The sequence below is a fragment of the Trifolium pratense genome, linkage group LG3 (assembly GCF_020283565.1).
Source record: "Trifolium pratense cultivar HEN17-A07 linkage group LG3, ARS_RC_1.1, whole genome shotgun sequence".
NCBI classification, from domain to species: domain Eukaryota; kingdom Viridiplantae; phylum Streptophyta; class Magnoliopsida; order Fabales; family Fabaceae; genus Trifolium; species Trifolium pratense.
In genome coordinates, this window is record NC_060061.1 from 34657017 (window position 1) to 34682186 (window position 25170).

At 35.1% G+C, this 25170-nt stretch overlaps 1 protein-coding gene across 1 annotated transcript; it reads right to left on the reverse strand.

Annotated features, from left to right (window-relative positions):
* Positions 1-4497: 4497 nt before the first annotated feature.
* Positions 4498-23839, reverse strand: LOC123916636 (phosphatidylinositol 4-kinase beta 1-like). The gene is made up of 17 exons (XM_045968142.1): positions 21823-23839; positions 21123-21311; positions 20924-20972; positions 19729-19861; positions 10766-11249; positions 10218-10298; positions 9983-10102; positions 8743-8812; positions 7351-7448; positions 7156-7260; positions 6848-6901; positions 6558-6701; positions 6417-6470; positions 6263-6337; positions 5321-5404; positions 5137-5234; positions 4498-4979 (listed from the first exon to the last, which is right to left on the reverse strand). The coding sequence occupies exons 1-17, from the start codon at positions 23296-23298 to the stop codon at positions 4850-4852; spliced, it is 3444 nt and encodes a 1147-aa protein (XP_045824098.1). The 5' UTR covers positions 23299-23839; the 3' UTR covers positions 4498-4849.
* Positions 23840-25170: the final 1331 nt, after the last annotated feature.

The following is a 25170-nucleotide window of genomic DNA, read 5'->3' on the forward strand; positions in this document are numbered from 1 at the left end:
TGTATGCTGTGGAATGAGAAACCTGTTACTTGCTTATAACTGACGACAGGTTAGGTTATGGTTAAAACTACCCAAAGATCTAACTCTAATAGAAATCAAAGTTCTAGCGCAATGAGTAGTGAAGCAAATTCGAGTGGTGGAGTCGATCCACCCCCACAGAGTTTGAACACGTCTGGTTTGGTTAATGTTCCAATATTTTCCAGTCCAACAATCTCGAATGTTCATGATGTCATTCCAACTATGCCAATAACAACTATGGCAATCCCGTCTGTGACTGCTGGTCTTGGACGCTCGAAACCACCATCAGGTTCTAATCTCATGTATGGGCCTCCCCCTACACTTGGCCTTGGGATGCCAGTTTTCGAACCTGATAGGTACACTTCATCAAGGGTGACTCCCACACCCTTAACTACTGTGTCTGTGTTGTCTCTAAGACAACAAATGGATGAGAGTAATCATGAAATGGTTAATCTCTTGACGCAACAAATTGGTACTGTGTTTAATCCATTAATTCATGACACCAATGAAAGTTACCAAATATTAGCATTCCAAATGAGTCGAATTGCTGATTTTTTTGGTACACCCCCTCCACCTCCTAGAGTAAATCCTGTTACACCACAAGTGATATTACCTGCAATGTCTGCAACTCCAGTGCAACAGAGGCCAACTTATGTGGCCAATGAAATAGTTTCAAACCCAAAACCTACACCAGTTGCACAAGAGGAAACTTATTACCCTCACGAGGTCAACCAAATTCCTCAAGTGGTAAATCAAAATCCTCCAGTGTTTAACCCAAATCCTCAAGTGGTCCACCAGAACCCTCCAGTGGTAATGGTTAGGAGGAACCAGGATCCTGATGAGGTAGTGCGAGAGGTTCAGAACAATAACTTACTTGGCCAGAATAATTTGGCTAACATGGTCGAAACGATTTTGGCCCAAAATGGCCTAAACACAGGTTGTCGAAGGCCAAATTTTGTGTCTGCCTTCAATGAATATGTGTTGCAAACAGAGTTGCCAAGAGGTTGGAAAGTCCCAAAGTACACTAAGTTTGCTGGGGACACTAGCGAGTCGACTGTAGAACACATTGCTAGGTACTTAGCTGAATCTGGGAATTTGGCAAATAATGAAAATCCGCGAATGAAGTATTTTCCTAATTCGCTTACCAAGAACGCTTTTACTTGGTTCACAACTTTGCCTCCCAATTCGATTCATAGTTGGGCCCAATTGGAAAGAACTTTCCATGAACAATTCTATATGGGTCAAACCAAGATAAGCCTGAAAGAGCTAGCCAGCGTAAAGAGAAAAAACCAAGAGTCAATTGATGACTATTTAAATAGGTTTCGTTTACTGAAATCCAGGTGCTTTACCCAAGTGCCTGAACATGAGCTGGTAGAAATGGCTGCTGGTGGCTTAGACTATTCGATTCGAAAGAAATTGGATACCCAATACCTTCGAGACATGTCACAGTTAGCTGACAGAGTGAGACAAATCGAAAGGTTAAAGGCTGAAAAAGCTAGAAATTCTAAGTTTCAGAAAAAGAAAGAAATTGGTTTTGTTGATTCTTATGATAATGAAATTGATTATGAAATTAGTGATGAGTACTTAGAATTTGAAGATAGTGATGTGGGCCTCCTTACACATGTAAGTTGTTAAGGTCGTCGAATGGAAAAAATCCAGTCGAACCAAAAAATGATAAGTTCGTCACAAAAACCTATACCTTCGATATTACGAAATGTGATAAAATTTTTGATTTATTGGTAGCTGATGGCCAAATTGTTGTGCCAAAAGATATGAAAATACCACCAATAGAACAAAGAAAGAAAAGAGGTTATTGTAAGTTTCATAATTATTTGGGACATAAAACTTATCAATGTGTTGTTTTCAGGGACTTGGTGCAAAAAGCGCTGAATGAAGGAAGGCTGAAATATGCTGATAAGGCGAAGCCTCCAATGAAGGTGGATGCAGACCTTGGCCATCAGCTACCAATAAATCAAAAATTTCATCACATTTCGTAATATCGAAGGTATAGGTTAAACGAACATTCAAACATTTTTCTAAGTAAACAAAACACAAAATTGTCCTGAGATTTACTAGTTGGTCTCGCGAGTTTAAATACTTAAACTAGCGGTTGTTTACCAAATTTCCACGTAAACACCTACACACTTTTACTTTTTTTCAAAGTGTTCAGGTAAAAAACAAAAAATTAGAAAAATTTTACATACCTGAACACTTTTTTCCAAAGTGTGTAGGTAACAAAATAAATTTGTAAAAATTTTACATACCTACGCACTTTTTTTCAAAGTGTTCAGGTAACAAAAAAAATTAGAAAATTTTTACATATCTGAACACTTTTTTCCAAAGTGTGTAGGTAACAAAATAAATTTGGAAAAATTTTACATATCTACACACTTTTTTTCAAAGTGTTCACGTAAAAAAAAATTAGAAAAATTTTATATACCTGAACACTTTTTTCCAAAGTGTTCCGGTAACCAAAAAAAATTTACATATCAGAACACTTTTTTCCAAAGTGCTCCGGTAACCAAATTTTTTTCTTCAGGATTTTGGTTTATATATGAGGGTAAATTTGTCCATTCAAAATTAATGTTGGGGTAGATTGACAATTGTTGGGGTAGAAAAAAAAATTTCCTTTTTGCGTCCCTTGATTTTTCTCGAGCGTCCTATAAATTATCAAAATATCCATTTTGCCACTTATAAATTAACAAAATAACCGATATAAATTTTATAAAATCCACCGTTGGATTGAAAGTTTATATTGTATAGACCATTTGTGTAAAATTTCAGACAAATCTACAATCATTTGATATGCTATTGAGATACATCAAAATTAACGGTTTTCGTCTTTTTTTATATGCTGTTAATCTTTACGTGTCGCAATAGTATATCAAATGATTTTAGATTTGTCTGAAATTTTACACAAATGATCTATATGATATAAACTTTCAATCCAACGGTTGATTTTATAAAATTTATATCGGTTAAAACATTATTGAGAGGTGTAACATTTGGTGTCAAACTAGTTGGTGTCATTTGATCGTGACCCATATATATATATATATATATATATATATATATATATATATATATATATATATATATATATATATATATATATATATATATAGTCATTGAACTTCAGTCACAAACACTTCTTCTTCGCCAACTTTTGTCAATCCCTCCAAAAACTCCATTTGACCCGAATTTGTGTTACTAACACACAACCAAAACACCAAGGAACTCTGGAGACATCCAAATGAGTTGAATGTATATATTAAACCGCCTTCATTCCATTTTGTTTGAATCATGTTAGTTGCACTCTTCATTGGTTCGTTTCGCTACTTAATTAGCGGATGCATTCTCCTACTTATGTACCGGATCACTCTGTTACTATAAACTGAATGCATTTTTTGGTTGGACTATTTTAGTTATAGATATGAACCAATCACTTCTATGGTAATTGTGAAGCATTTAAGGATGAGGATGAGGGCAATCGGCAATCGACCAACAAACATATGCTTGTGGGACTCGCGGTTGATATTCGCCTACAATTCATCATGGATAGAAAGTTTTCGAAACGAAAACAAATGCAAGATTGAGTTTGTGGGGTAGCACATAAGTTAGGATTTGCTAAATTAATATTATTTATGTCATCTCATTAAAAATAATCATATGGTGATGTCAAAACAGACTCCCGAAACAAATTAGACATTCGAGTGGGTCAGATATTGATTACTGAAGGTGAAAATAAGAAAAAATAAATCGCATGGCATACATGTAATAATTCTGATATACAAATGTTATTATTGTAGTTAAAAATGACGAGGACAAACCAACGATGAATTGGTTCAATTGGCAAGGGTTTTGATCCGCATAATCATGTGGTCAGAGGTTCGATTCCCGACTCGTGTATGGAGAAAATTTGGTTGGAAGGAGAGATGGAAAACCCACCTTGTGTGCCTCCGACGGAGATTAGTCATTGCTGAAGGCGGTGGAAACTTCGTGTCAAGGTAAAAAAAATAAAAGAGGACAAAAATTAGTAGCATGTTTGTTTATAAATGAGGAGGACAAAAGTTAGTATGATTGTTTATGAAGACGATTTAACCCAAAAAATATTTTTTTTGTGGTTCTCTCTCGATACTGAATCATATCGACATTGCTTTTGTCTTTGCTACTGAATTTATAGATTTGCAATTCAAGTGTCTACAATTTTATTTTGTGTACAAGGTTAATAGAAAATTCAAATGTTGTCATATTTTAGATACATATAAATTTGATCAGTTTGTGGAACATAATCCATATTGTGTTGAGCATTTACACCACAACATACCAAGTCTAAAGGAATCACTCTACTTTATCCAAACTCACTTTCAAACTCCATTTTTTCAAATATGGCAAGTCTGTCAAATTCAATGGCTGAGATTTTGCCTATTGAAAAGCTATGGTTTCACAGAGAAACTAAAGTCCGAGTTCCATGGCCTATATCACCAAAACTTTTATGATTGATATGAATGTGAAAAAATTTCACCGTGAAAAGTAAGGAGGGTCAATTACACTTTATACATCATTAAGGAACTCTAACAACAATTTTGCATTGTAAGTAATGAAGAATCAAACTTTGCAAAGAGAGACACCATAAATCAGCTGAGATTTGGAAGAATTGCCAAAGGAGATGCCTGCCCTTGATAATAGATATCCAAAACAGCTTCAATGAATCAACGAATCAACAAATCAACGAATTAAACACCCCCTAAAAGCTTCAATGAATCAAACAGCTTACGTCGTACTCATATCAACATCCAAAAAACTTATCTTATCTGTACTCCCGCTAAAATCACTGTACAATTTGATTTACCTCAAAGTGGCATTTAGGAGGCCAATGCAACTTCTCCAAATAGCAGAGCTTCATTAGCACGAAAATTACTCCTATTGACATCACAAGAAAAGAGGATGCATCCAGCCACCTATTAATTAAATATTACATCTTAAAAAACTGCCATACCACAGTGAAAAACCACCCTCCGATGAATTTAGAAATGCAATACTGATTGATGTGCATTCACTCTGCAAGCTTAGCCAAAAGGGAACAAGCAAATGACGACAACTGACAAGCTATCTTACAATATTCCATTCAAAACCTTCTGGTAATAATCATACTGTCGTGTTCGCCATGCATCCAGGCTGCTGCTAATAAGTGAAAGCACCAAAGATACACATTGCTGCAAGGAGATAAAAAGATGTAACAATCACAGGCAAAAAAAGTAACAGCTAAGAAAGAAAACTAATATTTATAATGAATTGAAACCTCTTCGGTTAAACTGAGATGGAATCGCTTTCTTAGGTTCTGTATTGTCCGCGGACCACCGTTAAAGCAGGGGAAACCAGAGTCCTGGTAACATAAGGAAACTATAATTTTAGAGTATGAACGACAGAGTATTTCCTGATTTTCTCGTCCCAATACCCCACAGACACACATAACAGGTCAAGACTATAAAGGTCACTGAAAATAGGTCAAACCCAGGATCATCTTACAAGACGAGGCCTTCAGAAAGGTTATTGTCAAGCATCGGCTACAAGGAAGGGACAAAAGGAAACTTCTAATTAAACAGTATAACCTTGTTGCACAAATTTTGCTTAACAGAAAGGAGAAAAAAATTGTTTTTTTCTTTCATTGAGTCTGCACTGGAAACGCAGCAACATTTCTATTCCAGACATGATCTAGACAAATTAACCAACCACTTCACCAATTTACCCTGGCCCCAACCTGTTATCTAAACAACTACAACTTTTCAACTGTTTAAAAGTCATGTTCGATACTTCCCTCCAATAAACCTTTTCCTTGCTTAAAATTTTAACATACACCATTTGCTGAGAATTGCTAGTTAGGATTGTAACTCCTAAAAATAATCAAAACCAAACTTACCTATCTTCTAATAATCTAATCACTATACCTTTTATGGATCCTACAAGTTTGATCATTGATTCGTGGCAGAGTTTATAGCTAGAGATTATCTTAACTATCTTAAAATGCAAACATGTTTCTAAGATTTAAAAATTACAACTCAAAGGAAGATATAAACTTCGGGATCAACCTAACAGGTTTGGGCCAACAATAAAAAAAAGACCATAACACAGGTTGTTGTTCTGCTATGAGATATAGAAACTAATCACAACCAGACAATGGACATAGGCAGGATATATATTAGATGACATGGGGACTGCAATAGGGGGCTATTGTTTATATTACCTGCAACATCTCAACAAGAAGAATAATACGCTCAGCATGCTTACGGCAAGTAAGAAAGCCTTGAATGCATAAAACCTGGATTGCAGGGGACATAACATCAGACAATTTAGACTTAATAAAATCAAAGGCCATTTGCAGACTCTACATAAATTACCTTGAAATAATCAAAGAACTCGCTTGGAAGTCCCTCAGCATCAGAGTCCATAACCTGCCACAAGCACATTAGTGGATATTGTAAAGAAGTGTACACTAAAATATCAGGTGCATTGTAAACAGAAATCTGTCTCAGTTTTACCTCAAGAAGCTCCCGAGTTAATTTGAAAGGTGCACTTTCAAAATTAACACCACCAGGTGAATTGGAAAGCATGAAGCCAAAATCTATATGTATGATATGGCCTTCCTCATCCAATAAGAGGTTCCCATTATGCCTATCCTTTACCTGGATGAAAAGAACACAAATACGAGAAGTAGTTGAACAAAAACCTTTGCTAACAATTAAAAATATTATGATTTAAACTGCAATTAAGGTAGGCTATGCATCAGCTATTGAGAATACATGCACAAGTATAATGAGATTTTTCACACCTGAAGAAGGTAGCAAACCAAAGAATATCCAGCCATGCTTTCAACAAAGTTCCTCTGAATCAACAGGTGTAAACAAATCGTTAGATTATAACAAATGGATTTCTTCTCCATTCTCTCTCTCTCTCTCTCTCTCTCTCTCTCTCTCTCTCTCTCAATAGAAAACAATAATTAAAATGTCACTAAATGCAGGGATAAACAATATATACTAGTAGAATAAATGCCTAATTAAGTCTTCATTGCAAATTATAGGATGAACATGAACAATCCACAATTATGCATTGTATCTCTGCATCTGTAATCTACATTACCTGAGCAAGTTTAAAATTTGGAGAATCTTCTAGATACTTGGCAATATAGAATTCCCGTAAACTTGAAATGTTGGGATATCTACTCTTGATAGAATGTAGAGAAGCCTAAAAATCATAGCATATAAATATTTAAAAATTAGAAATATAAAAATGTAGAAGTTTCAATAACTTTGAAATGTGGAAGCAGAAAATTACCGTATCTGGAATTGTTTCGATAAGAGCAGTGTAAGAAGAAGTGCATAACACTTCATACGGGCGCAGCCAGAGAGGAAGACCAGCTTCTTGGAAAATATCTAGAGCAAAAACCAAATGATATTCAGCATTTAAGCAACACATCAAGAAACATAAAACAAACAGAAGTCTACTGCATCATATGGGGTAATCTCATATCATAATACAGTAAAATAAGATCCACTCATGCATCAAGAACAAATATCAGGCACATCCAGCAGGTTCACTGGATGACTTTGAATCTTTCATTTACATGGTTCCAATTTAGTTCACAAGTACTGCACCGAAAACTGCAAATAAGTAGATTGAGTGTATCTTAATGTAAACTGCAAACAAAATGGGACTTGAAGAATAAGACTGTTCATCACTTGTGCTGGCCTCTTTCCCCCTTTACATACATATGTTTTTGTTTTATACCTTGAGGACAAGGTTGAATTTTACGGCATTGTAGAAGATTAGGATAAGTTAGTTAGTTAGTGACAGTGTAACAGTTAGAGTAGTTGGTTGATTGGTTAGAAGAAGGAATCAGCATACATAATAAATAGGAGGACATGGGAAGAGGGAATAGGGATAGCATTCAGATTTGTAAACAATAAGAGAATAGAGAAATGACTCTGTTGTAGAAGGGAAACCCCATCCATGGAGGAGAGTCTTCTCATCTATTCTCATTCTTTCAATAAAATCGTGTTCTTTTTATTAATTTTTTCTATCAATTTTCTAATTCTTTTTTTAGGTTGCTAACAGGGTCCATCATACAAAGCCACAAGGAGATAGAGAGATGTCAACCAGAAGTTAAATTGAAAACGAAGTACTATTTTATTGAAAAATGGAGAAAGAATAGGACAGAGATCCCTCCTCCAAGGGTTTTTCCTTCTACAACAGAGCCACTGCTCTATTCATCAAATGTTTACAAATCTGAATGCCTTCCCTTTATCCTTGTATCCCTCCTATTTATACAAACATTCATCTAACAAACTAACTGCTCTAGTGACTCGTACTAATCTAATTCCTCATTATTCTATTTTATATCTGTTGGAAATTCTGCCTTCATTGTGGTCCACCCCTAGCCGCCTAATTGCGGCATTTGGGTTGTCTTCATTGCATCCTCCAACAACTTCATTGTGTTGAGTGTGAAGGGGTGAATTTAGTCCCACATTGCCTAGAGATATGACCTGTGTAGTGTTTATAAAGTTTAGGTAGCCCTCACCTTACATGCCGGTTTTGTAAGGTTGAGTTAGACCCAACCCAAATTCTAATAATATCCTCACAGTTTGCACTATAATGAACATCACCGGAACAACAATTGTCAAATTTTGAATATGAGAGCAAAGGAAAAGTTTGACAGAGACAACCTACCATAGAAATGTGAAATAAGTTGAACTGCCAGATGCTCCTGCCTACAATCGTCGCCACTCTTTACAATAACCTATGTGAAAAGGGGAAACTCTGCTATCATACAAAAGGGATTTGTGATCTCAAAGCATATATATTCTTAAACAGGTAATCAAACAGCTCATCTAGAACAAAAATTGGCTATAGCTTATACTTTAAAGAACCATATTGGTAATAAAGAACAACAAGATAATGCTGCTTTCAACATGTCAACAAAATCAATGTCATGTTTGCTATATAATGTATACTCTCATTCCTGACTCCATCATGTTAATTCCATCGTAATATGTGGAATACAAATGTGTGTTGCAATCTCCATTCTCTACTGTGGGAGTGAATATTGAGTTTGCTCTAGAAAAATTATGATGGCAATGGTAGCTGATATTGAAAAGTTAAAATACTTTTTAAAAATTGTTTTAAAAAAAATGAGTTGTAATAATGTTAAGTATGCCTGTAACCAAAAAAAAATGTTAAGTATGTTACTGTTTTATATTATAAAATTTATAAGTAAATTAAACTATTGCCCATTTTTAATTATTTTTTAAATGGAAAAATTGAATATGCATGTAATATATATATATATATATATATATATATATATATATATATATATATATATATATAAAATTAATTTTAAGGATTATATAGTATTAGTAATGCATAGATAGTAAAAACATATTCAAATGATTAATTTAAAAAGAAAATTTTGATATACATATGCAATTATAGGCTTAGACCATCATGAGAATAAGACCCCTTTAAATTTGTCACTAGCTATTAGGCGCCTGTTTGGATCGACTTATTTGAGTTTATCTATTCTCATAAGTTTTGTGAGACTTTTTGGGAGAATTTATAAAACAAATTTAACTTATTTTCATAAGTTCTCTGATATAGCTTATGAAAATAGCTCGTAGCATATATAAAACACAATTTATCTTTATTTTATCTTTCTATCTTGCACCAATTGGGCTTTTAGGAAATTATAAATAATATGATGAATAACAGTACAAAATTACTGGTCACTTTGAGTTACAATGCATACATAATTACAATAGCAAAACATTACTGTTTTCTGACTTGGATAAATAACAAAAAGAAAATGAGTAAATCAATAACCAGTTTTCTTTAGGTGGTAAAAAATCATTGATTAAATTTAAAGATACTCGGGGGAATTCATATTCTTTTGATCGATAAATATACTTACAGATCTCAAGTCCCAACCAGGTAAGTTTCCATGTACAGAAGCCTTCTTTATCCTCTCTTTCTTTACCTCCCAAAGTTCACCAGACAAGGCATCACTGGCTTTAGGAATAATTCCATTTGCCTGTTTGGAGGAATCATATAATGTATTAGCAACTCCACATTTCTAAGGTAACCAAAAAAAAAACTCCACATTTCTAAGGCTGTTGAACAAAACTAAACCAACATCTATGTCTTACCCTTGGTTTTGCATCTGATGAATCTTGACCAGCTCCTTTCAAAGGGAGTCCAAGAGGTGCTTTCCCTTTTGCTGCCGCAGCCTAACATTTTTGAAATGTTAGCAAAAACTAAATAGTAATGTGAAGTGAGCAAATGCCAAACAAAGACATAAGTGAAAATATTATTATAAGATATAATCCTAATTCACACTTATCATTTGTTTATATTACATTACATGCCAACATATCTTTGTATGAAAGGCAGTATCTGTCACTGAACAGGGTGAGTGGGTTTAAGAGTTAGTCGCAGTTAAGCTGATTCAACTACATAAGAATAAAGGAACTAATGTTTGAGTACATTCAAAAGATATAGTCAAACAGATATCTTTTGAATATAGTGAATAAGCCTGTTACAGAGACTTGGCTGACCTTTTCTTAACAAGCCTGACACCAAATGATAATTTGATAAAAAAAAAAAGAAGAGAAAGATCAATCACCATTAACAACAGGGATGAAATAATGAAAGATAACATATCCTCATTATCCATGGATATAACGAAAAGACCCACCTTTACTTCCTCCAGTGCTACTATGCTTGGAATACGGCGATGCTCCTTTCTTCGTCGTGGAGCAGGATCCTCAATATCTTCCATTCTAACCCCAGGATCAGCTTTCAAAACTACCCTTACCCACTCCACGTCATTGTCATGCTCTGGTCTTTCTATTTGTATACGCTCTCTATAAATTGAAGTAGGACGCCGTTCAATACCGTGTGGATCCACATTAGTCTTCTCCAGCTGACCATGTGATTGTTTTTCCACAGAAAGATTCACGCTAACAATTCTCATTTTTGCCTCAGATACATGGGTCATTGCCTGGTCAATAGCCTGAGCAGTTGATCTGGACATTCTATCATTGCTATTACGATATGCCTCCTGTGCTGTCCACAATGGATAAGCCCAAGGGGGTGGTTTTTGCAAGAAAGCGTCTCCATTTGCCAAAGGGATTCCAGCTTTAGAAAGTTTCTGAGAAGTAGATGCCTCCTTGGAAATGCTATAACAAATGTTTCGGAGGAAGGGCAACATATCAGGAAAGTGATTTTTGTAACGACCCAATTTTCATATTATTATTTTTATGTGTTAAAATATTTTATTTAACGTGGCATTTTAATTAAGTTAATAACTTGAGTTATTTATCGAGTACTTTAGTTATTAGGCGAGTAGAGTGAGTTAACGTGTTATTGGGCCAAGCCAATTGGGCTTGAGGCCCAATGGGCCTTGTGTGTGTGTGGAGCGCCCATATGGGCATAGTGAGGGAAGAGAGAATTCATTTCTCATGTTCTTTGTGTTCTTGAAGAGAGGAAGAGAGAGCTTGAGGAGCTAGGGCAAGGGAAAGCTAGAGATTCGAGATCTTCGTCGAGTTTTCTTCGAATCCAGGTAAGAGAGTAGATTTCATATTCGTGGGTGACTCGAGGAAGGGGAGAATGTCGATTTCTCCTCACCCGAACTTCCTCCACCCCATTTTCGTTTTAGTTTGGAATGGATTTTCTTGATGGAAATCGTTCCTAAGGTTCTTAATATGTTTAACATGCTTGTAACATGATTAATGAACGGAAATAATGGTTAAAACGAGCTTTCTAATGGATTAAACTCAAGAACTTTGTGTTCTTGAGAGTTTTGATGAAAAAGTGTCAATCTTTACTTTTTCGATGTTTATGGCGTAGATCTGAGAAATGAACTGTCCTTTTGTGTTTAGATATGCTTGTTGCACTTGAATATGAACTTATTTGGGGTTTATAACATGAAAAATGGCTTATGTGAGAGTTTTGAGAGTTTAGAGTTTGAAATGAGAAATGTAGAAAATTGTTATCTATGAGGTCTGAACCTTTACGTGAAATTTTGACCTCTTTTTGTTGCGAACTGGTTTTAGTGGCCAACATAAAAGTTGTAGCCCTGTTTGTTAGCTTTCCAACGAGTATATGTGCGTCTCCATTGGACTTTCGTAGCCCAAGTTATGATCGTTGCAATGAGAGGCTGTCCATAATTTCCGCCTGAAACGGCAGATCAGTGAGCAGCCAGCCTTTCAGTATTTTTTCCGCCTAAAACGTAAATTCTTCCGCCCCAAACGTAAAGTTCCGCCCCAGGCGTAAATATTTCCGCCCCGGGCGTAAATACTGCAGTTTTCACCAATTTTTCATCTGCTGTCTTCCTTTGCATGTATTTTCGATCAGTGGCTGATTCTTACATGATTGTTGATGATTGTTGATGCTTGTTGATGCTTGTTGATGAAGAATGATGTGTTGATGAATTGTTGATTATATTTGTGAATTATAATTGTTGTTGATTGTTGATGATGTTTGTTTAAATATCAAAGAAGTATATTAAGGTGTTAATCAACTTAATAAAGAAGGATATTAGAGTATGTTATTCTAATAAAGAAGTATATCGAATTATGTTATTCGATAAAGACGGATATTAAGGTATTGATTATCTTAATAAAGACGGACGTTGGATAGTGTTCCACGTTATTGTTGACGGGCTATATGCCAAAATTGTTGATGAATATATTCATGAGTTTTGAGTGCATGCATCATGAATATTTAGGGATATTGGCTTGTCCAATAAAGAAGGATATCGAACTATATTGTTTGATAAAGAAGGATATCGGAGGTGAAATACCCTGATAAAGAAGATGGTACCACATGCATTAGAGGTGTCTAGAGGACATAGCATGAATGTGAAGCATTAGATTGCATTAGGGATTATGTGTGCATTTATGATAAATGATGTTTGACACATACTTGGTAATGTTGATTGTTAATCCGTATGTGAGGAGCAGAGTCCGTCATGACTATAAATTGAACAACGCAGAGTCCGTCATGACTATAAATTGAACAACGCAGAGTCCGTCATGACTATAAATTGAACAACGCAGAGTCCGTCATGACTATAAATTGAACAACGCAGGGTCCGTCATGACCATAATCTGAACAATGTATTTGTTGATGTTTTGGTATTGTCCGAGACGACGTGAAACTATATGTTTGGTGTATTTTGTGGATGTTTGATTAGGTGATAAATGAAGTATATGCATGATATATGAATATGCATGAATGATGGTGATGTATATGTATAATGTATGATTATGCATGTTTTTATGAAGAAGTGTTTAAGTACAATTTACTTACACTTGTATTATTTTGAGTATGTTATCTAACTCTCTTTTATGTGTTATGTGCTGGACCGTTGGGGGTCCAGATTTTACAGGATTTTGTGGTATTCGATGTTGAGTCGTCGGTGAAGCTCCGCTCTGATTGTGACACGGGAAAGGGTTTTATATTGTATATAAAGTCTATTGTCTAGGTTGTTTTTGTATAATCAATAAATACATTATTTGATTCAAAGAATTGTATAAACACTGTTTTTACTAATTAATTACATTAGTATTATTTTGATAGAGGAGTGTAATACTCGAACCGATATTCAATAAATTAAATGTGATTTTCCGTTGCGTATTTTGAAAAAGATTTTACTAAAGGTAGAAATATATAAATAATGGGTTTTGGGTGTTACAATTGGTATCAGAGCAGGTCGTCTTCGGACTGTGTGGGTTATGTGTCGATCAGAGCAGGTCTGTGCAGTCAGACCAAGTGAGTATTGTGTGTCAGTCGTGTTTGTCTAACAATTTTGTTGTGTTTGTTTTGTGAAATCACTTATGTTGTTCATTTAGGAACTATGAGTGATGTGAATTGAATTAAATTATTCGTTCTTTTTGTGAGTAATGGTGTGAGTGCTATACTCCTATGTTTATAATAGTTGTATATGCGTAGAGTTTAACCTTTTTGTAGTTTAAACTTGATGGATTGATGCTTATTGCTAATTGTTGACGATCCGGCATGATATAAAACTGCATGTGACGATCCGGCATGATATAAAACTGCATGTGGTATTGATTTGAAATAATTTTAAGAACTAATATTATTTCTCGAAGATTTTGATGAAAATATAGAGTTATTTTCTTTTGGGTGAGTGAAAATTAATTTTCAAAATGGTGAGAAGAGTAGGATATTAATGTGTCCTAGTATGTGTTTGTTATATGTTTGTTTATAGCATGTGCTAGATGCTTACTAGGCATTTGAATTGCTATGCGTTTTATGAGTAAAAACATGAAGATCTCATAATCCTACGTTGTAATTGTGATGCATGATTCTAATTGTGCTTTCAAGTCTATAATGATGTTATATGCTTGATGTTTTGGATTTTATGGATTAGTGAGTCGAGAAAACGAGAGTTTAGTGAGCGTAAGTTCAAAACCGTAGCAGAGCACCCAGATTTTTGGATGTGCTCGCTAGGCGAAGAATGAACCTCGCTGAGTCTCGCTAAGTCTTGCTATATCCTGTGAATGTTTTTGACTTGTCTCGCCGGGAACTCGCTAGCTTTTGCTAAGCGAGGGAGCCAGACAAGAATTTTATTTTGTTGACGTCTTGTTCTGAGTTGATTGAATGTGAGTATGAATTATTGCTATGCAATGTTCATTTTTCTTATGTTGTTCTGATTTCCTAACTTTGAGAAGTGAGGGAAGTATAGGTTACTTGAATGCTTGCATGAATTTGTGTTAGTGTTTAGGTATCGTGGGTTAGGTTTTGTCCCTTGTATGCGACATGCGTGTAAACGATGTCGATACTAGTTTCTTCTTAGGAAGAATATGTTTAGAGACGATAGAACCGTTAGGTGTGAGCACCAGAAGTTATAGTGGAAGAGTGTAGATGGGTTTGAGATAAGTGGGGGAGAAGGTTATATCCCTCCGAGATGTTTCGAACGTGAGAAGATGAGATGAGTAGAGATGCTCTTGAAGCGGAATATTTAGGAAGTGGTGACGTTGTTCGAAGTGGAATGAATGGGAGCAACGAGTTGTGAGAAACTACTAGAAGAGAAGTTGTCGGACCAAGTGTTTCGTCGTGGACGTTAGTGAGATTGGTTAAGTGAGATGAAGAGTATTCGGAACGGTTGGAGATTGTGTCTTACACTAAAAGTTTGAAGGCATCATTTTTGTGGACCAAGGTTGAAGTACCTGTTTGATCGGAAGAAGTTGAATATGTAGAAGTGGAAGTGATTGAGATTCTTGAGGAGGTGATGATTTTGAAGTAAGTTGTCATCCAAGGGGATCGGATGTTGTACCGGATGTTGGAGTAAGAAGTTTTACGTGAGTCGTGCATTTGGTAGTAGGTTGAATTGGTTGAACAATTTGGAGTTCTAAGTCTAGTGTGTGAAGTAATTTTCATGAGAGATGTGAAGGTTAGTGAACCGTTGGTGTTCATTAATCGGTGAAGGGAAGTAGGTTTTAAAGTAAATGAGAATGGAATTGAGAAGTATCATAATAGGTTTGGTATGTTTGTTGAATCGTTGGAAGTGAGGATTGTATGAGTAGTCGAGTTTATTCGAAGATGGAAGTAGGATAACGATTCGAAAGATTTTGTGAGAGGCTTGCCGAAGAAAGGGTAATTGGATTTGCATAATGACAGGGCAATTTGTGTCGAAGTTGAATGAGATCCTAGAAGTGGAGATGAAGCTAAATGAGAGGTATCATTTTTGAATGATGAAGAATAAGGAAGTTAGCCGTTGGAGAACGTGTTGAGAATGAGTAGTATGAGGTCATGTTGAAAGTGACTTGTGCTAGGTGAGAGTTGCGAAAAGGATTACCGCACATGTGAGTAGATGTTGTGTTTGAGCACATATAGTAAGGAGTTGAAGGTGATGCCTAAGGTAAGTGTCAGAGAGCATTTAGTAGTGCCCACAAGATAAAAGTGAGTAAGTATTTGCTAAGGAATTTGGATTCATGGAATGGAAGAGTCGGTAGAGACTAGTTTTGTTAGATGCATCGTGGATGTTGATGTAGTATGATCGTGATCGGTGACAATGAAGTAAAGGATTTTAAATTGTTTCATCATGGATGATGGAACGGTAGTGATTTGGTGCATAACTTAAAATGTATTTGGACGAGAATTTTGGAAATTTTCTAGAGATGTCATATTGGGATTAGATAAGGAGTCATGAGTAAGAATACTAAGACAAAGGTTGATTAGAATTTAATGGATGGGATTAGATCGTATGACGAGTATTTGGAGCTTTGTGGATTTAATTCGATGAGTGAATAAACGGAGAAGAGTGTGCTTGTTGCAATACAAGATGATGAGGAACATCGATAGATGGATTATGGGCAAATTGAAGATGTCGTTTGGAATCAACGAGATAGAGGTTATGATTGTTTGGAGAACCAATTTTAGGCGGTAGGCTAATTTTGAAGTAGCAAATTGCTAAGGGATTAAGGAGAAGTGGTATTGGAAAATGTTTGCGTTAAGGAATGCAAATATTGGTTGAGAGATTACTTGGGAACGGAATAGTCGTGTTGGGATTCGACTCAATGATTGGAGATATGTGAGAAAAGGAATTTGACGGTTAGAGACGGTAGTTTTTAGCTTGTGTCAATGAAGTTTGAGAATGTTGGTCATCAAGTGATTGTTGGAATTGAACTATCAAGTGATAAGTTGGAATAAGATTCGAATATGAATAAGTGATGTAACACGGTTAAGTGATCCATGAGGGAATCAGAGACTTATAGGATTTGTGGAGTTATGGAGTTGTGGAAGTATCTTTTCGGAGTGTGTTCGATTAGTTGTACCTGTTTTGGGGTAGAGTTGTGAGTACCGTAGAATGTGAGTCTGTGGATGTTTCGTGCGAAGTTGACGTTTTAGCGGTTTGATAAGAATGGTTTATGCCGATATCATGATTGTTGACTATCTATCGACAAATTGAGGAACTGGCCGTCCTTGATCTCTTGTTGATAAATAGACAAAAATTGTGTCGGATGGGATAAACCAATTTTGTCAAACTTAGTAATGTGTAGCGTTTTGAGCGTTTTGTTGGAGGGTCGGATACAGGAGTGATCCGGAGTTGCTTTAGTTGCGTAATTTTCGAGGGCGAAAATCTTTTAAGTGGGGGAGAGTTGTAACGACCCAATTTTCATATTATTATTTTTATGTGTTAAAATATTTTATTTAACGTGGCATTTTAATTAAGTTAATAACTTGAGTTATTTATCGAGTACTTTAGTTATTAGGCGAGTAGAGTGAGTTAACGTGTTATTGGGCCAAGCCAATTGGGCTTGAGGCCCAATGGGCCTTGTGTGTGTGTGGAGCGCCCATATGGGCATAGTGAGGGAAGAGAGAATTCATTTCTCATGTTCTTTGTGTTCTTGAAGAGAGGAAGAGAGAGCTTGAGGAGCTAGGGCAAGGGAAAGCTAGAGATTCGAGATCTTCGTCGAGTTTTCTTCGAATCCAGGTAAGAGAGTAGATTTCATATTCGTGGGTGACTCGAGGAAGGGGAGAATGTCGATTTCTCCTCACCCGAACTTCCTCCACCCCATTTTCGTTTTAGTTTGGAATGGATTTTCTTGATGGAAATCGTTCCTAAGGTTCTTAATATGTTTAACATGCTTGTAACATGATTAATGAACGGAAATAATGGTTAAAACGAGCTTTCTAATGGATTAAACTCAAGAACTTTGTGTTCTTGAGAGTTTTGATGAAAAAGTGTCAATCTTTACTTTTTCGATGTTTATGGCGTAGATCTGAGAAATGAACTGTCCTTTTGTGTTTAGATATGCTTGTTGCACTTGAATATGAACTTATTTGGGGTTTATAACATGAAAAATGGCTTATGTGAGAGTTTTGAGAGTTTAGAGTTTGAAATGAGAAATGTAGAAAATTGTTATCTATGAGGTCTGAACCTTTACGTGAAATTTTGACCTCTTTTTGTTGCGAACTGGTTTTAGTGGCCAACATAAAAGTTGTAGCCCTGTTTGTTAGCTTTCCAACGAGTATATGTGCGTCTCCATTGGACTTTCGTAGCCCAAGTTATGATCGTTGCAATGAGAGGCTGTCCATAATTTCCGCCTGAAACGGCAGATCAGTGAGCAGCCAGCCTTTCAGTATTTTTTCCGCCTAAAACGTAAATTCTTCCGCCCCAAACGTAAAGTTCCGCCCCAGGCGTAAATATTTCCGCCCCGGGCGTAAATACTGCAGTTTTCACCAATTTTTCATCTGCTGTCTTCCTTTGCATGTATTTTCGATCAGTGGCTGATTCTTACATGATTGTTGATGATTGTTGATGCTTGTTGATGCTTGTTGATGAAGAATGATGTGTTGATGAATTGTTGATTATATTTGTGAATTATAATTGTTGTTGATTGTTGATGATGTTTGTTTAAATATCAAAGAAGTATATTAAGGTGTTAATCAACTTAATAAAGAAGGATATTAGAGTATGTTATTCTAATAAAGAAGTATATCGAATTATGTTATTCGATAAAGACGGATATTAAGGTATTGATTATCTTAATAAAGACGGACGTTGGATAGTGTTCCACGTTATTGTTGACGGGCTATATGCCAAAATTGTTGATGAATATATTCATGAGTTTTGAGTGCATGCATCATGAATATTTAGGGATATTGGCTTGTCCAATAAAGAAGGATATCGAACTATATTGTTTGATAAAGAAGGATATCGGAGGTGAAATACCCTGATAAAGAAGATGGTACCACATGCATTAGAGGTGTCTAGAGGACATAGCATGAATGTGAAGCATTAGATTGCATTAGGGATTATGTGTGCATTTATGATAAATGATGTTTGACACATACTTGGTAATGTTGATTGTTAATCCGTATGTGAGGAGCAGAGTCCGTCATGACTATAAATTGAACAACGCAGAGTCCGTCATGACTATAAATTGAACAACGCAGAGTCCGTCATGACTATAAATTGAACAACGCAGAGTCCGTCATGACTATAAATTGAACAACGCAGGGTCCGTCATGACCATAATCTGAACAATGTATTTGTTGATGTTTTGGTATTGTCCGAGACGACGTGAAACTATATGTTTGGTGTATTTTGTGGATGTTTGATTAGGTGATAAATGAAGTATATGCATGATATATGAATATGCATGAATGATGGTGATGTATATGTATAATGTATGATTATGCATGTTTTTATGAAGAAGTGTTTAAGTACAATTTACTTACACTTGTATTATTTTGAGTATGTTATCTAACTCTCTTTTATGTGTTATGTGCTGGACCGTTGGGGGTCCAGATTTTACAGGATTTTGTGGTATTCGATGTTGAGTCGTCGGTGAAGCTCCGCTCTGATTGTGACACGGGAAAGGGTTTTATATTGTATATAAAGTCTATTGTCTAGGTTGTTTTTGTATAATCAATAAATACATTATTTGATTCAAAGAATTGTATAAACACTGTTTTTACTAATTAATTACATTAGTATTATTTTGATAGAGGAGTGTAATACTCGAACCGATATTCAATAAATTAAATGTGATTTTCCGTTGCGTATTTTGAAAAAGATTTTACTAAAGGTAGAAATATATAAATAATGGGTTTGGGTGTTACAATTTTCATCTTACTACTACTGCCTATTTTTCACAAGACATGAGGATTATTATCCAATACCTGGGCATTTCACATCTCAAAATTTCAACACAAATCAGGTAAGGCGCCTTCTCCCTAGAATTCAGGAGAACAGATTCATCTTCAGGTATATGAAGTACACGGTACATGCCCTTTCCCAATGGAAAACAAACGCCTAGAAAAAATAGGAAAAGCAATATTCATATACAGGCAAGAGGGTAAATGAAAACTGTAAACAAAGGGAATGCAGTAAAATAATTGACATGCAAAAAATGATATATGTTTCAAGTAAAGAAATACAACAGACAACAATTCCATTACGTTATAGAAAAACTTCTCACCAGTTCCCCCAGAATTGAGCCCTTAATATGTACTCCCTCCGGTCCTATTATAAGAGACAATTAGGTTATTTTTTTGGTCTTAGATATAAGAAACATAGTACACTTTTTAAGTGTATTAATTATGTTGAAATTCCTTTTATACCTCTACTGTATTATAAGAGACAATTAGGTTATTTTTTTGGTCTTAGATATAAGAAACATAGTACACTTTTTCCATAAATCCATGATTCCTATGCAAGTAAGTTCCATTCAATGAGTGTTACGGGTATTTTTGGGGGAAAATAGCATCAACTCTTTTGAATGTGCTTCCTAGGTCTTTCTGATTTTGTCTTTCGTTTCTCATAGATAGGACCGGAGAGAGTAGCTTCTAATCATCAACTCCAAGAGAAATAAAAAATAAGAGAAAAAAGCAATGATGGATACATGGAAAATTTCATCAATTAACTCACTTATCATGGTAATTCAAAATAAGGGAACGAAAATAAAAAAAGGCAAAGTCTCGGACTCTTCACCATGAAAGGCCGCATAACTACCACTAAAAAAGTTCAATCACTTTTTTGAAAAACTACCATGCACGGTCCCTAAATATAATAACCTTTTGAAAAAAATTGTCCCTAAGTATAAGCTCCATTATAAATTACTAGATAGATTTATTACTTTTTTCTGAATATACCCCTAATTATATACAAAAGGGTACTTTAAGAACGTCTATATACAAAATGGATACATTAAATACACTACCTTTTATTCTTAATATATGTGAAAATAGTAGATGGAGCTTACATTAACAGACAGAGGTAGTAATAATTAATCTGCTGAAACACACAACAACTAGTGGAATCCATTGAGCCCTATTGAACACCACTAAAATAAAGTCACTAATAGTTAAGAAGTACCTCCAGTAGCATGAGCCTCTGTTAAATGCAAATTGATTTCTGCAAGTGACTTGAAACACAGGAATAACAAAGAATATATATGTGTCAGAAGCATCAGAATGTAACAAATTCAAACATCTATATGAATAGATACATACATTGATCCTATTTCTATGACAATAAGCTACACACACATCACAGAAAAATGTAAGAGAATAACCTCATGCAGAGCACGCTTGCGATCTTCAATTGGAAATACATCAACTAACCCAAATGATGTCTCACACAATGACAGCACAAAATCCAATGACCCGTGGTATGCTCCTTTCCGAAACTGTTGCAAATTAATTGGAAGAGGGGGCTTTGTTCCTGATTTCTCACTTCGCTGCTTTGGTGATCCAGCACACTTCTACCAAAGTAACATGATAAAATCCAATTGAGACATAGAATGTGATGGATGGAAATTGTTGTTTATCTAATATTAAACCAACAAAATATGAAGAAGAAAATGAAAACAGACTTCACAATCAATTGATATCTATGTTACTCTTATGACCCCTGACCAGCAAACAACAATCAGAGACATTACATTATCAATAACGATTATTACTTAAGCCGCTAACAAGCATGTAAAATATCACGCATCAATGTCCGTAATATCAATATGACTGCTACTAATAATGAGTGCAGGTGGCCAATCATGTTGTTGAGAAATGTAATCAATGTCAAAATCTAGAGGGATACAGTATATTGAACTATGTATTGTGAAGTCACAGTGCCAGTAAGCCATTTGTGTGGTTGAAAATAAACCTATTTAGTGACTAAGTGTCTGAACATGTATTTCGTTCACAGTTTTTCATTACAATCCACCAATTATATGAACAAACAAATATAAATTGTTCAATAAATATTCGACGGACCTCTTTATCCTTTTTTGACCCCAATAGCTCTGAATCTTCAATTGAACAGTCATGATCTCTAAATAATTTGCGGAAGAAATTTTCTGAGCCTGAACTACTTTCAAGTAAGCCACTATTATTGTTTTCATTGGTTGAACCACCTTTACCATCTTCAGGGTGCACACGAAAAAGTCTTTTGAGCAAAGAAAACTCAGAAGGCTCTTCTTTCTCCACATTGGTAGTATCATCTTCGATTTTATCATTGATATCTCTCTTGTCCTCAATTTTATCCTTAAATAATTTCTGGAAAAATCCTTCTTTTTCATCCTCTTCGACAAAATTTGCGCATTTCTCTTCAGAATTACCAATATTTCCACCCCTTTTATCTTCAAATTTCTCACGGTAAAACTTTCGAAAAAATCCTTCCTTTTCTTCGTCTTCCATTGTTGGAGTGTGTGTTTTATCCTCAGAATCATTCTTGCTATCACGAACCAATCGCTTAAAAGATCCCTCTGAACTTGAAGCCAAATCTTCATCTTCACCACCTCTACTGTCCCTTAAGAGCCTTTTAAAGAAATTATCCTTTTCAGAGTATTCATCGTCCCCTCTACTGTCCCTTAAGAGCCTTTTAAAGAAATTATCCTTTTCAAAATCTTCTTCACATTTCTCAGATGACTCGCGGAAGAGAAAAGCATCACGAATTTTTGGGCCCAAATCATCATCACCTTTACTATCTCTCAAAAGCCTCTTTAAAAAACCAGCCTTCTCAGAGTCATCATCATCCTTCTCAACCAACTTCCTTAAAAGCAAAGCATCTCTAACCTTCAGACCCGGCATAAATTTCCTAATTAACTTGTTTTCTTCGGGAGACCGTGGATTACCATCCTCTTGCAAATTGGTTCCCGAAGAAGAAGGCGAAAAAGACATGGATCTCTGTGCAGGCTGAGAAGATCTTAACGACAACAATCGGTGTTTTGATGAAAATATCTTACTCAAAACTTGGTTCTTGCCTGGAGGACTTGTAGGTGCACTTTGAGGCCGTATCAAGGGCGGCCACTCACCCATCAAGGTGGCTGCAACCTGACACTTCTCCTGCATCTTACTAATCGCGTCATTATTGTCATCAGAGTCCTCAAGCTCAGCCAACAAGAACCAATGCACCTTCAACGCAATCTTAAGCGACTTGGCACACACATCTATAACAAATTTATCCAAAGAGGGACTAGGTTTGTGTATCATCATGTAACACACTTGAAAGAAATAACCCTCAATTCCCTGCAAGGGAAGTGTGTACATTCTATTACAGAGATAATCGCGCACTCCTGCGTGATCATGCTTGTATAAATAGCTAACAGCAATCCACTCACAGAAGAATGAAGAGTCAAAGAATCTGATAAGCCATCCATTTTCACTGGAATCACTCGTCAGATTGGGCCTCGAAGCGATTTCTCTCGGTTCTTCGTCCTCCCCACGAGTCAATCCTAAGAACCTCACCATATTGAATCTACCATCATCAACAAAACTAAGACCAACGTTCCTCTCATTTCAACCAAAACAAAACCACCCCGATTTCAATTACATTACCAGCTATATGCATGCTTAAACCCTACACATTCCTAAAACCTTCGCTGAAAACCCTAAATTCCTCAAAAATTGAAATCGCCACCGTCGTTGGATTTCCAATTCAGGTGTCTGATACAAATTCCGATGATGACAATGCAGTTAATCAGAAGAAAACCGTTGCATCAACAGCAACACAATGTACGGTTCGTAATGAGAAAAATTAGGGCTCCGAAAACTGGAGCTGCAGCGGGAAAAATGGTCGGAGGAATCGCAATGCGGGTTTAATACAAAATTAAAGGAAATTGAGGAGGCGAAATGTGAATGTTGGTGAAATAGAACGTGAACGTGAATGTGGAATTGGATCGAACGCCGCAATGGTTCTTCGCGCCGTGTTTCAAACGACGGCGTTTCGATGCGGCGACAATGGTGCGGTGATGATCGTGATCGTTTGCTGTTTCTTTTTTACAGAACGACTAATTAAGGTGATGCGCGGGTTAATTAGTTATTATATTAATTAATAATTAATTAGGTAGGAGTAAGAAAAACAAATTATTCATTACTAGCGGGCCAGACAGGCGCGTTCCGCGCCTGCCTGTGTCTAACTTATGTTCAAAAAAATGTTTTATGTTATGACGAATTTGTTAATAAAAGATTTTTATTGCTAAAAAAATATGGATATTGTTGGTATTATGAAAAATTGACACAAAAAATATTTGTATTATATTTTTATATAGTATAGATGTAGTATTAAGTTGGTAATCATTCATGTATAGACAACCCATTTGCCACTTATTCACATTTTTATGATTTGAATTTATTTTTTATTTTTTTAAATTGATTAGTTAATGGAAGTTGTGAAACTAAGTCTTTTTAAATTGATTAGTTAATGGAAGTTGTGAAACTAAGTCAAGGGTAAAATAAGTATATTGAAAAGTCGTCTATCCCAAACTCACCTATCCTTTTTATATATAGTTATAGATATATAGTATAGACGTAATATTAAGTTGGTAATCATTCATGTATAGACAACTCATTTGCCACTTATTCACATTTTTATGATTTGAATTTATTTTTTATTTTTTTAAATTGATTAGTTAATGGAAGTTGTGAAACTAAGTCAAGGATAAAATATGTATATTGAAAAGTCCATCCCAAACTCACCTATCATTTTTATATATAGTTTTTTTTGAATTGATTAGTTAATGGAAGTTGTGAAACTAAGTCAAGGGTAAAATAGGTATATTGAAAAGTCCATCCCAAACTCACATATCCTTTTTATATATAGTTATAGATATATATATATATATATTTAGTTTTGAAGGGTAATGTTGTCATTAAGAAAAGTCAACACCATATATGAGAGGGTAAATGTGGAAATAATAAAAATCCACAACAAATTGGAATATCCCCTTTATATTATGTATAGATAACAAAACAAATTATTAAAACAAAATTGACTAAAAACAAATTAATGAAATTATTAATTAAGAATTTAAGAATAAGAAAACAAACAAATAAATGGCCTATTTGTTTCAGATTTTTCACCAAAAAAATCTATTTTTTTTATTTTACTTGTGTTTGTTTCAAAAAATTTCAAAAATTATTTTAGTAAAAAAATTATTTTTTCATTAAAATGAGAATTTATTTTCAATAGTTTTTATCAAAATTCTTTTTTTTTTAATCATTCATCATCCTTCACCATTTTAAAAAAATAGATTTTAATGATCTAAAACAAACGACAAATAATTTTAAATTTTTTTCAAAATCTCTATAAAAAATGATTTTCTTCAACATTCGAATAATAAT

Excerpts from the sequence above, each read along its gene's own strand:
- LOC123916636 (XM_045968142.1), bottom strand. The coding sequence starts at position 23,298 with ATGGTGAGGTTCTTAGGATTGACTCGTGGGGAGGACGAAGAACCGAGA. Across the intron at positions 6,902-7,155 it reads CAAATTTTAAACTTGCTCAG|AGGAACTTTGTTGAAAGCAT; the intron begins GTAATGTAGATT and ends CTGTTGATTCAG. Across the intron at positions 5,235-5,320 it reads ATCTCAGTTTAACCGAAGAG|CAATGTGTATCTTTGGTGCT; the intron begins GTTTCAATTCAT and ends ATCTCCTTGCAG.